Raw genomic sequence first — 13,381 nt, 5'->3', positions numbered from 1 at the left:
TTCCGACAAACAATCAATTTAATTAAATTATAAATTCAAGTTATAGATTTAAAGTTTACTAATCGTATCTAGAGCCGCGTTCACTAATCAATTTATTTTTCTCTGTATTTTTATTTTAGGTTGAATTATTTTGTAACTAATAGTCTGATTTTCTTCCATTGTATTTCAAATTTTAGCACAAACGCGATTGTTATTTTCTTTGTATTTTCTAATCCAGGGCGTACTCATTGTACTCAACTAATACAAACTATTTTCTTTTTGTATTTCAAAAAACAGGGCGCAACCTTTGTACATTAATAACATTAATTCATTATATTATTTAATTACATTCAATATTTTTTACATTACTTACCTTTTTTTTATTATTATTATATTATAAACAAAAACAACACTTTACATTTCTTGAATAAATCTACATATTGTTTGAGAAAGGAATTAACGTGGGATTTTACTCCTTTACCACGTGCCACCCGAACCTATAATCCTTCCTTTATTATATATTATTATATACAAAGACAAATATGCTGACTCATCAACGCCCAGCCCAAACCCTTGAACCTAGAAACATGAAATTCGGGTAGTGTATTCCTCTCATGACGTAAGCACCTACTAAGAAGCGATTTTTAGAAATTCGACCCTTAAGTGTGTAAAAAGGGTTAAATCTATTTACACGGATTTCTTCAATATCTCTTAAGCCCGATGAGATATCGACTTGGTTTTATTCCGACTTCGAAAAACAGGAGGATACTCAATTCGATCAGTATAGCTTTTTATCCGACTTCGAAAAGGAAGAGGATACTCAATTCGATCAGTATATTTTTATTTTTTTATTTTTCCTGGCTTTGTTCACCGATTACTCCGAGAAGAATGGACCAATCGGAATGAAATCTTTTACGTCTTGTAGGATATGTCTTCCGATTGGTCCCGTTATAAAAACATTTCGCATTTTTTTATTCCGAACGGTTTTTATTGCAAAAGAACGGGAAGTTTCTAATCTCAACATAGAATGACTTCAATGATCCTTTAATATATTGTCGGGGGCCTGATTCTGAACATCTTTTTCATTATGCATAATTAACGGAAACCTTTAGTTTTCGAGATATTCGTGAAAAAACTATTGTTATTTTTTCTGCCTTTGTTCGCCGATTATTCCCAGACGGATGGACCAATTAGAACGAAACCTTTTGCATCTTCTAAAGTATGTCTTTCGATTGGTCCCGTTAAAAAACATTTCGCATTTTTTATTTTGAACGGTTTTCATTATTGCAAAATACGTTCTGGTTCAAGGAATGCACCGATTGCGATGAAAGTTTTCACATTTCGTAGATCATTCCGCGATGATTCCATTTCCCAAAATTTATGTAACTTCTTATTGTTAATAATTATTGTTATTATAATAAAAAGCCTATTCGTTAGGGTTACCGTCGAAGGAATATACCGATCGCGATTTTTCAAAGCTGTCCCTGCAAGTAAACTTCGAATACTGCTCGTTCCACTAAAAATTATGAAATAAAATAATTTTTAACAAAAAAGAATCCGACTTCGAAATGCACTAAAAAGTATAAAATAATTTCTATTTCATTTATATCTGTATTCCACAGCTATTAATACAATCTACTTAATCGTTAAATAGGATACTAAATATATTTCAAAGTTTTCGGAGGCGGGCGCAAAAATTAAAAATACTCGAACAAACGGTACTGCTAATAACGATTTGATTGTGGTATGGCAAACTTGGTAATTAATAAGTCGTAAGAGAAGAATTATAGGTCCGGCTGAAACATTTGTAATTGCAACGATTGTATCAGAAATTGGCAGCACTCCTGATGTACATGCACTGTTTGAGATTTGCTCACTTTATTAATTATATTTCCTCCTACATTATTTTTGTTTAAATTTACATTATATTACAACTAGTTATTTTATTCTATTAACTGTACAATATTTGTTTGTATCTATATTATTGATCGTTATAAAAATAAGTCATAGCCGACGGGCGAGCGAGGTACGCGGTTCCCCGCCACTCGTCCTTCCCCTCAAAGGTTCCCCCGGGTGGATCGAGTAGCTCGGCACCTGTAGGGGTGCTAGGCGAGACGGCGAAAGATATAAACATATCGATTCCGGTAATCCCCGCTCTCTCTTAGTCGGCATTGTGACAAAAGTAAACACGGGCTTATTACGAAACGTTTCTTCACCGAATTCCGTTGCGGATTAAAACCGTCTACGATCTTTGTGCGTCGTTTTTAGGGGATTCCCCGAAAACGGATTAAATACCGAACCGCGATCGCGTCGAACTTTTTTTCACGCTCCAACAAGCAGCGTTATTCGGAAGCTCGTCTCAATTCCTCGAACGTTTCGACGGAAAATTCAGAGCTTCAAAACATGCACTATACTGCAGTTCACGAGAGACCATACTTAACTCGCGCCGCTCACCAGGTCTAGGGAGATTTTTAGTAGTGCGTGTTATTCTCCTCTCCAGCTTGCTTCTTATTATACTTTGCGATCATATAAATGATGGGCAGAAATATATGACGTACGATAACTGATAACCGGTGATGATATTGAAAAGTTTCACGATACAATGAAATTCCTATTATTTGTCGCAAAAAAAACGATGTGAACGCAAAGTAAGAAGCAAGCTGTAAAGGGGAATCACACGCACTACTAAAAATCTCCCTAGACCTCAGTATGTCACTAGCTGCGCGAATTAAGTGCGGTCACTCGTGAACTGCAGTATAGTTAATTCGCAATGGGTTTGTTGAGTCCCGTTGAATATTGTTTACTTGAAATTATCAAATGGGTGATTTATCATAGGTTGCCGACGCCGGAGTTAGGATCTTCCTAGTAGAGGAGAAGTTTTTAATTTTGCGCCGCCTCCGAAAACTTTGAAATGTATTTGGTATCCTATTTAACGATTAAGTAGATATTATTAATAGCTATGGAAATATTGGTATAAATGAAATAGAAATTATTATTTTGTACTTTTTAGTGCATTTCGAACTCGCATTTTTTTTTTTGTTAAAAATTATTTTATTTCACACTTTTAGTGGAACGAGCAGTATTTGAAAGATACCGTAAGGATGTTTTGTATTTTTATATCGGATACCTAATAACTGTTAACCAAAAAAAATGTTTTGACCAAATTTAGATAGTTAAATATAAATAAAAGAAGACAAGATGAATAAATTTCGTTTCTAATTATTGTTTTTATTATTATTTTTATTTATTTAAAAAAACACATAATATTTATTGGGGCCGCCGCCCCTGCCGCCGCCCCTGCCGCCGCCCCTCCCGCGACGCGGCCATTTTCCGGGGTAGCGGCGCCGGGTTCCGGCCGCAGTACCTCTTTCTGTAAAGTAAAATTCGACATATTAACATAACTCATCCATTTGAGAATTAATTTCTTTTATTACTTACGACGCAAATGAAAATTATATGTTAGATAATAAAATCTGTGGTACATACCGCGCTTAGGTTTATTGCCATCTTGCGGCTGCTGTAGTTGCGGCTGCGGCTGCGGCTGCTGCTGCTGCTGCTGCTGCTGCAGCGACGCCTGCTGCTCCTGCACCAGCTGCAGCTGCACCAAAGCATTCGTTATTGCTTCTTCTAAAAGAATAATAAAAGAAGAAATATATGTGTTGCTAGTTATATACCCATTTTCGTCTTTCGCCATTCCAAAGAGGTCTTGCTCTGGAATCCGCGAACCATCAGCTTTTTCTCGCTTAGCAACGCTTGCGATACGAAATCAGGGAACTCGCGGAATGCGATGGCGAAAACCATTTGCTTGCAGGTTTTCGCAACCAAGAAGCGTGACCTACTCCCCTTTTGGGAGTATAAGTTATCGGTGCAACGCAGGTACGCTAGTTCCGTAATAGCGTAAAGCAGAGACCGAAGTTCTGTCCGTTCGTGACCCGCAGTAGATCCGCGCTCAAGGCTACTCGAAACCAGGAAGATCATCGACGACGTGCTCGGCCGACGGTTCAACACGAGTGTATCGCCGCAGTCTGAGATAGCAGACTCATAATTGGACCAAGTCCAGGAGTGCACCCGTGTGCTGTGCAGGACCACCACCAACCGCTTGTATCTCCTAGGTCGAGTCGTAGCCACGCGCCGCGAGTCTAGTGTATCGTCCGAACCGCGAACCTAGTGTAAAACGAGACCTCTAGAGTGAATGAACAGTAAGTGGATACGAGAACGAACGAGTGACGTACAACACCTGAAGTCAGCGAAGGGTATGTAACAACAAAAGAGAATATATAATTATTGAAGACCCATACACGTATCAACAATTACTGAACGCCCCATCCTGCATCCTCTATTACCCGCAAGGAAGGTCAAGGTACGCTTTAGCGTTTAAATCGGCAGAACCCAAGAATCATAGTAGCGGAGTAATAACCACCCGTAAGGTGGGACGTAACAATTTGGTGTCAGAGTGGGATACTTCGTTAACCATACGGATTCACGTAATATTAAAATTCATTAATTTCCGTTGCTTAACGCGCCGTAACTTGACCAAACCCTTGTCCACTCACAACTCTCACTATGCCTCTCGTTCACGACACGATTCCCTCTCGCAACCCACCACTGCCTCCGGCATCCTCGCCGTCCGTAAGAGACACGAGGAGCCTCGGTCAATCCGGGACATCACATATTGAATCATGGTTTATCACCGAAAGGCAGGAAAGAAAGGTGGATCGGATTTTAGAGAAAATCCCTGAGTTCGACCCTGAGAAGGTTTCGTTCGAAGACTTTCTAAACGCAATACACAAAGTAAAAGCACGAGTCCCCCCCCGGCCAGGAGACCAGTTTTCTCGAAGGCCTTATGGATAAACTGGTCCAGCATGTTAAATTTTACGTAGAACAGCAAGAATGTACAAGCGTTGTAGATCTGTGAAAATTACTCCGGAAAAGATACGCCCCTAACAAAACGTATAAGGAACTCTGCTTAGAACTCGCAAACCTCCCGATGAGAGATAACGAAACCGTTTTAGAATATACCGACCGTTTCACGAGGCTCCTTTATAAGGCATCAGCCAGCGGTCGCGACGAAAAGGGCAAAATCTTCGACCCCGAAAAATTCGACATCTTAGCAGGGCGAGCCTTCATCCGAGGCTTGCTAGCAAAATTAGCTCAGGCTGTAATGACCGCTAGAAAAACAACGCTGAAAAAATTGGCCCCTCCGGCTAATTCTCATGTTCATCCTTTACCAGCAACCCCTCCTTCACCATACGATTACAATCCAACCTGGTCCGAATGGCGAGAACCGCCACCGCAAGTACAACCAGAATACCCTAGCCATCCACGTGGCTCTTGCTACGCGAACACGGTCCAGCCCGCGGCCCTTCCGGCAAACACGTGCCAATCTCGGTACGCAGCTCTACCGTGCGGGTCCGGATGCCACACGGCTGCGCACTATACATACCCGCGCAGCCATCTTGTTTCTGCGGGTGCGGCCACGCTCAAAGGGCACCACCCCAAGGGTCCACATTGTCATAATTACCATCACGCACACGGAACTCAATATTCAGGTCACACGAACTATTCAAATAATTATTCACGCGGACCAAATCGGCGCCAAGGACCACGCCGACCGCTTGGAAATAGCTATCCTGAACGTGGGCGCGATCCTCCGCCGAGACTAGATAACAGACCGTCGCGAAGTAACACGCCGGAAAGAGAAAATTTAAACTTCAATCTCGCCCGTTCACCCGCGGACCATCGAACGGGCGCAGCTTTTACGCCTCGCCGCGATCTCCACCGGCCACAAGCGAGTCCCCAGGACTCTTACAGGCTCCTTCGCCGCGAATCCGGATCCGCTCAAAGGAATTAAAGAAAGGAAACGGAGAATTTATTATAGACACCGGCTCGATGTTGAACTTGATTAAGTCAAACGCGCTACGGACCGACGCCTCATTAAATGCGAGAGCGTCAGCGTAAAAGGACTGCAAGGATACATCGTTGCTGCCGGATCATAAGCATTAAAATAAATGGAAGCCAAACTCTCTTTTACGTTGTTGACAACCCGGATTTCCCTGACGGAGTAATAGGATATTAGGTAGCCCGTACCTCCTACAAGAAGAAAGCGAAATTTCTTTTCATCATAGAACCCTAGTAACGAGCAAACGGCCGATTCATCCTATCGGATTCTCGAACTCACGGGAGATAAAAGAAACGCTGACATCTTCTCAACGCAACCAGGAAGCCCCACGAGCGCTCCTCGGTGAACAGGAATGTATGAAAATTGCGTCAGCCGATTGCACAGACGATAACGACGAAGACGCGCACTGCGCCGTCGAACGGCTGACCCAGCAGAATCCGCAGGAATCCGGTGACGAAACGCGCAACGCGACCGACATTACTGACCTACCTAGGCCGCTGACACCGCTGACAGACGAACAGCTGGAATTTCAAGGCAAAGACCTAGGAGACTATGTCGTCACGCAACAATCCGACGTTGAAAGAATCCATAAAATTAATAAAGCGTTAAAATTATACCATTTAGAAGATAAACCGCGACGCATGGTTGAAACTATCGTAACGCGTTACGCGGATAGATTTTTGATTCCCGGCGATCCCCTGGGAGATACGAAAACAATCCTTCACAACATCCCTGTGGACGACAAAACTCCGGTATTCACGCGACAGTATCCCTTCAGCGTTGACCAGGAGAAAGAAATATCAAAGCAAATTCAAAATTTAGAGGATTGGGAGTAATAGTTCCCTCGAACTCACCATACAACTCGCCCCTCTGACTAGTCCGAAAAAACCGGATTCGAAAGGAAACGTGCGCTGAAGAATGGTCGTAGACTTCCGTAAATTAAACGGGGAAAACAATCGACGACTGTTGCGCGTAGAGTATAATTTTTGCTCTAGGCAAAAATGCCGGTTAAATTAGTAAGGGAAAAGCGAGCAGGAAAATGAATTTGACACTGTCAATACTTTGGTAATAAACAAGTTTACTTGGCACTTTATTTTGTTCTTTAATTAGTAAAGAAGCCCGTCGCGAATTAGTCGCGTGTTACGTGTCGTTTGTTACGAGAGCGCAAACGAATGAGTAGTGCGTTTGTCGCGGCGTCGGTGTTTTTATAAACCGCTCGACCGACGACAACGCCGAGCCGATGGTGTTGTCGAACACTAATTAAATTATATTTTAAATTATGGCGCTCTAAATCCGGAACATACCGCCCGCCTCGCGGCGCTACGCGACCGCGACGAATGACGTCATGATTCTACGCCGTGAATGAAGCGTAGTGACGAGCACGTTTCATTAACGTTCCGTGCTATGCTGCGTAGTTTTACTAAGGTAGGTGATGAACCGAATTTTTTACATCGAATATAAGTGCGTAAGCGAGAAATATAAGCGGAAAGAACGTAGTAATTGTACATGGTAGAATATATAATACATTGACTTAAAGTAAATCTTATGAGCTAATCGGTAGTTTGCATAGGTTAACTACAGGACGGGTATATTCCGATCGTGCGGTCTTGATACTGACTACTCGCACGAGGCCGTCCTTACCAGGGTGACATTCGGTCACCCGACCGAGGTCCCATTTTCCCGGAGGCAGCGAGGAGCTCTTCAACAGTACTAAGTCCCCGATTTTAAGGTTAGTAGCGCGACTACACCATTTCGAGCGAGCTTGTAACGATTGTAGATATTCATGAGCCCATGCTCTCCAAAATTTTTCCGTGAGTTGTTGTACCCATTGCCAGCGCGATAGTCTATTTTCGGAAATGTTTATTACAGACGGCGCAGGAGGGACCTTGAGTACACCGCCCACCAGAAAATGCCCGGGTGTGAGGGCCTCGCAAGACTCGAGGTCGTCCTTTAGTGGAGCTAAAGGACGAGAATTTAAACAGGCCTCGATCTTACAGAGGAGTGTATTGAACTCCTCACATGTGGGCGTACGATCGCACAACATGCGTCGCAAGTGCGTCTTGACGCTCTTGACGCCCGCTTCCCAGATTCCCCCAAAATGAGGCGAGGAGGGAGGAATGAAATGCCACGTGATGTGGTCTGCAGCGAACAGCGCGCGAAGGTGAGAATCTGCCGTAACTAGTTTAAATGCAGCTCTTAATTCTTTATTTGCGCCTTGGAAATTCGTTCCGTTATCGCTGTATAACTTTGTAGGTAAGCCGCGACGAGCCGTGAACCGGTTAAATGCCGCTAAAAACGCCGCAGTGGAGTAGTCGCGCACCAGCTCCAGATGAATCGCCCGCGTGGATAGACAAATAAACAGCGCGATGTACACCTTGTGCGCCTTTTGCCCGCGTCCGAGGTGCGCGAGGGCGGAGAATGGTCCCGCATAATCCACTCCGCAATGAGCGAACGGGCGAGCTGGAGTGACCCTGGCTGAGGGTAAGTCACTCATTTGCTGACGAACCGTAACGGCACGCCAACGCACGCATCTAATACACTTATATATGTGACTTTTAACTAGGCGCCGCGCGTTAATAACCCAGTAAGTTCGTCGCAAAACACTTAACGTAAGTTGAATGCCTCCGTGTAACGTGTTCGCGTGGCAATCTGCAATAATGAGTTCGGAGACTCTGTGTACCGGTAAAACTATCGGAAACCGTTCCATAAGGTCGGAGTTGCGCAACCGCCCGCCAACACGAATAGTACCATCTTCGTCCAAAAAAGGGTTCAGTCGAAATAATGGACTCGATTTAACAAGAGACTCGCTCTTTTTCAAAGCCTTTATTTCGTTGCGAAATGAATGCGTTTGAACTTGCTGAACCCAGAATTTCCGCGACGCGATGAGTTCATTGGTAGTAACAACCGTATCTTGATGGTCGTTTTTCCCGTTTTAACTCGCGAAATGAAACGCGAGACGTACGCGGTAATTCGGAGTAGTTTTTGCCACGAAGACGTGTGTGTTGGCAGATCCTACTCAGCCTCCGACTCCACATGCAATGCATTGATTTGTTTTTTGATTTCTGCTTCAGCTTCCCTTGGGACGACAAGCCTAAATTCCGGCCACTCATTAGGAGTTTGCGCCAGCCAGGAAGGACCGTGCCACCAAAGGCGGTGGTGAAGCAGCAATTTCACCGACAACCCGCGGGACGCACAATCGGCAGGATTACAACCGGTTGGTACGTGTCGCCAAGAAGCATTCGGCGCTCGGCTTTGTATATCCGCGACTCGGTGTGCCGTAAACGTTTTTAATTGACTCGGATGCTTATGTATCCAAGCTAATGCAACGGTGGAATCAGTCCAACCGTAAACTGGTACTTTATCGAGTTTTAATGTAGCCTGAACCTGCTCGATCAATCGCGTCATTAGGACGCACGCGCATAATTCTAGCCGCGGAATTGTGAGTGGTTTCAACGGTGCTACTTTTGTTTTTGCCATGAGTAAATGTAACGCGACCTCGTCCGCGATGGAGATTGTACGTAAATAAATCACAGCCGCATAGGCGTCTTGCGAAGCATCTGCGAACCCGTGTATTTCGTACTCGATTGTCGCATTCCCCATCCTAATCCAGCGCGGAAGGGTTACCTTTCGTAAATCGTTAAACTCAGCGGAATATTCGCGCCATTGGTTGGTTAGTTCGCAAGGTAAAGGTTCGTCCCAATCTAACTTGGCTACCCATAATCTTTGCATGAAGATCTTGGCCACGATAACGACGGGAGAAATCCACCCCAATGGGTCAAAGATTCGCGCGATATTCGACAAAACCCCGCGCTTAGTCGGATTCGCCGTACTAGCGGAGTCGAGCTTAAATTGAAATCGAAATTCGTCCGATTTCGGTAACCAACGGATTCCCAACATTTTTAACCCTTCGGCATCTTGAAATAAGCCAGCTCGTGATCAACGTGGGAGATCTCCGCTAATAACTGTGGACAATTGCTTGACCACTTTCTTAGGTGGAAACCTCCGTGTCTGAGGGCATCCGTTACCTGCTGCCGTGTTTGACGAGCCAACACTCGATCATCGGCCCCGAAAAGCGCGTCGTCAACGTAGAGGTGCTCATTCAGGATAGGAGCCGCGAGAGGGAAATTAGTCCCCTCATCCAGCGCGAGTTGTTTGATGACCCGATTCGCGAGGAAGGGCGCTGGGGCCGTCCCGTATGTCACGGTAAGCAGTTCATATGTTTTCAGCTGATCTTCGGGTTTAGCGCGCCAAACTATCAGCTGGTAGGCGGTGTCGCGATGGTCAATCCAGATTTGCCGGAACATTTTCGCGATATCTGCCGCGAACACGAACTGATACATGCGCCATCGTAAAATCGTGACCGCGAGGTCAGCTTGCAATTTCGGACCAACTAGTAAATGATCGTTTAGCGTAGACCCGTTTGACGTAGGCATCGACGCGTTAAAAACCACTCTCAATTTTGTCGTACTGCTGTCTTGACGGATGACCGGATGATGCGACAAATTGACCATTTGCTCAGAAGGAGGGTCTGTTTCAAGAAACTCCCGCATATGACCGAGCTGCAGGTATTCCTCCAGAAAGGAGTGATAAGCCGTAGCTTGTTCCGCGTCTTTGGCGAGCCGTTTCTCCAATCTATAAAAGGAGGCGACCGCGATTCCTTTCGAAGCCCCGATATCGATGGGAGGCTCTGATTTAAACGGCAATCGCGCTACGTATTTGCCGTCGGGTTTACGCGAATGAGTCTGCCGAAATGTTCTTCACATTTTTTGTCCTCTTCGGAGAGGAACGTTACCGGTGGAGGCGCTTCCACCTCCCAAAACTTCCTTACGTGTTGTTTATTTCAGCGTTAAGGTCGCCGTAATGTACGTGGAGTTGCATTGCGTGAGACTCAGCGGACCGAGCGGGACCAGTCAACACCCACCCGAAAATCGTTTTCTGCGCGACGGGTTCGGATGGAAGGCCTTTTCGAAGGCCTTCGAGCAAGATCGCGCCATAATTATCCGCGCCGATTATGAGATCCACAGGCGCTTTATTATTAGTGAGAGGATCGGCCCACTCAAGACCACGTAAATGTATCCACCTACTCAAGGTGCCTATCGAATTTGAGCGGTAATTAGTAAGCCGTTTCAAGATAAGAGCGCGCACAGGGATGACAGGCCCTTTTCCGTGGCACGGTTCAATCGTACGTGCGCGGAGGCGCGAACGGTGGCCGACGTCCCGGCACCAATGCCGGAGACGGAAGCCTGAACGTGTTGGCGATTAGCGCGCAACGCGTTTGCAACATTCTCGCGAATGAACGTCGCTTCCGACCCTGGATCAATTAAAGCGCGTAATGTCGCTTGTCGGCCTTCGCGAGTGCCAACTTTGATCCAAGCTGTAGCGAGAACGACCTTTTTTTCATGACGCGACGTACCGAAGTGCGTGTTTACCGAATTCGACATCGGCGTGTCTTCCATATTGTCATCCGCTACGTGTGTAGGTTGCGCCGAATGTTGACTTGATTCTAAATCCGCGTGAGAGGTCGATTCGCGACCTTTGCTTACGAACGACGTCTTCGAACCCTTTCGCTCAGAATGCAAAAGAGAATGATGTCTACCTTTACATATCGAACAAGCGCGTTTGCTAGGACAGGCTGCCGGGAGATGTCCTTTTTGTAAACAATTAAAACATCGATGATGTTCGCGCGCGAGTGATAATCGTTGTTCGACGGATTGCCCACGGAACACGTCACATTTAAACAAAGCGTGATCGGCGCCGCACGCGACGCATTTCGTTTCCGACGCGTTTAAATGCGCTTTCACGTTTTAATAGGCGCTGATTTATTTTTATAGGCGCTGTTTCCTTCTCCGCGGGATGACGCCAACGATTCCAGAGTTCGAATTCGCACATTGAGGAACGCCTCCCAATCCGCGAGGGATGGGAACAATTCCTCTTCACCCATGCGTAACTCCCACTCCCGATGGGACTCCTTGTCCAACTTGCGGACAAAGTGAAAAACAAGAACATCGTCCCAGTATTCGACCGGGCGAGCCATGTTTTTTAAGGCCGTTAATGCGGCGCGAGATCTATCGCGTAAGCTTTTTAAATCGCTTAGAACTGCGGATCCGATCGGGGGTGAGTCGAACAACATTTTCAGGTGAGCGGTTATGAGCGCGCGTTCGTTCGCGTACCTGTCGGTCAATAGTTTCCACGCTGCCTCGTAATTCGCCGCGGAAGTGGAAACGTTTTTTAATAGAAGAGACGCTTCACCAATTAAGCTTAATTTACGATGGTGCAACTTTTGCACCTCCGGTAACGCGTCGTTAGAGCCAACTAAAGACTGAAAGAGGTCTCGAAAATTTTCCCATTCCGTATAGTCCCCGGAGAATTTAGGTAATTCGACGCGAGGAAGCTTGACCGACAGTGCAGATTCGCGATTACAAGAAGCGGTACTCGTATTACATGGGTTACTTGCAGGTTCGGAGTCCGTCGGTAAGGCTGCCGTCATAGCGTCGAGGGCGGCAAGGAAAGCTGCTTCCGTATCCCCGAAGACGTCGCTGGAGAAGTAGGGATTCGCCCTGGTGTCCTCCTCCGTTGCTGCAACCTCGATCTGGACTTGCGTTGATTGGAATTTGGCCCAGTAATCCTTGAGCAGGTTGATCCGACTGCGAATCACTGCAGGAGTGTGATTCGCGTTCCCCAATTTTTTAAAGTTGAGCAGTGCATTGTTGATCAGACGTGCATGCACTTTATTTTCGCGGATTAATGTATCCATAATGTTTGATATTAAGTGTTTCAAATAAACGTACTGTACCCGCAAGGTGAACTGTTATAACCACGTCACTGTTTTCGCGAAGCGAAGCGCGTGAACGCCCTCCGATGTTTACCGGCGGAGGTCGCGATGTCGGTGAGTTCGAACGACACGTGCAAAATCCTTTGTTCTGCCGATTTAATTCGGCTTAGATTTTAGCACTTTCGCGATTTTAATGTTCACCACACGATTAGAATTGTTTTTTATGCAGCACTGCACTGCTTTAGATCCTTACCATCCGGCTCGAAGGACCATTTGTTGCGCGTAGAGTATTAATTTTTGCTCTAGGCAAAAATGCCGGTTAAATTAGTAAGGGAAAAGCGTGCAGGAAAATGAATTTGACACTGTCAATACTTTGGTAATAAACAAGTTTACTTGGCACTTTATTTTGTTCTTTAATTAGTAAAGAAGCCCGTAGCGAATTAGTCGCGTGTTACGTGTCGTTTGGTTTTAGGAGCGCAAACGAATGAGTAGTGCGTTTGTCGCGGCGTCGGTGTTTTTTATAAACCGCTCGACCGACGACAACGCCGAGCCGATGGTGTTGTCGAACACTAATTAAATTATATTTTGAATTATGGCGCTCTAAATCCGGAACAACGACCGTTTCCCTATTCCCCGCATTTCAGATATTTTCGATCGGTTAGGAGGTGCAAAATATTTCGCTGTTCTTGATTTGGCAAATAGATTTCATCAAATACGCATGGCCCCTGAAG

The 13,381-nt window shown here is 45.4% G+C and overlaps 1 protein-coding gene across 1 annotated transcript; it reads right to left on the bottom strand.

Annotated features, from left to right (window-relative positions):
* Positions 1 to 11,675: 11,675 nt before the first annotated feature.
* Positions 11,676 to 12,632, bottom strand: LOC123988841. Its single transcript, XM_046289599.1, has one exon. It carries the CDS (start codon positions 12,630 to 12,632, stop codon positions 11,676 to 11,678), a length of 957 nt encoding a protein of 318 aa, XP_046145555.1.
* Positions 12,633 to 13,381: the final 749 nt, after the last annotated feature.

This window comes from Osmia bicornis, unplaced genomic scaffold (assembly GCF_907164935.1).
Source record: "Osmia bicornis bicornis unplaced genomic scaffold, iOsmBic2.1, whole genome shotgun sequence".
Lineage (NCBI taxonomy): Eukaryota > Metazoa > Arthropoda > Insecta > Hymenoptera > Megachilidae > Osmia > Osmia bicornis.
Note: the sequence above shows the minus strand (reverse complement) of the source record. Positions and strands in the feature narration are given on the sequence as shown.

What these genes read in the sequence shown, in the direction of transcription:
- LOC123988841 (XM_046289599.1), bottom strand. Translation starts at nt 12,632, where the DNA reads ATGGATACATTAATCCGCGAAAATAAAGTGCATGCACGTCTGATCAAC.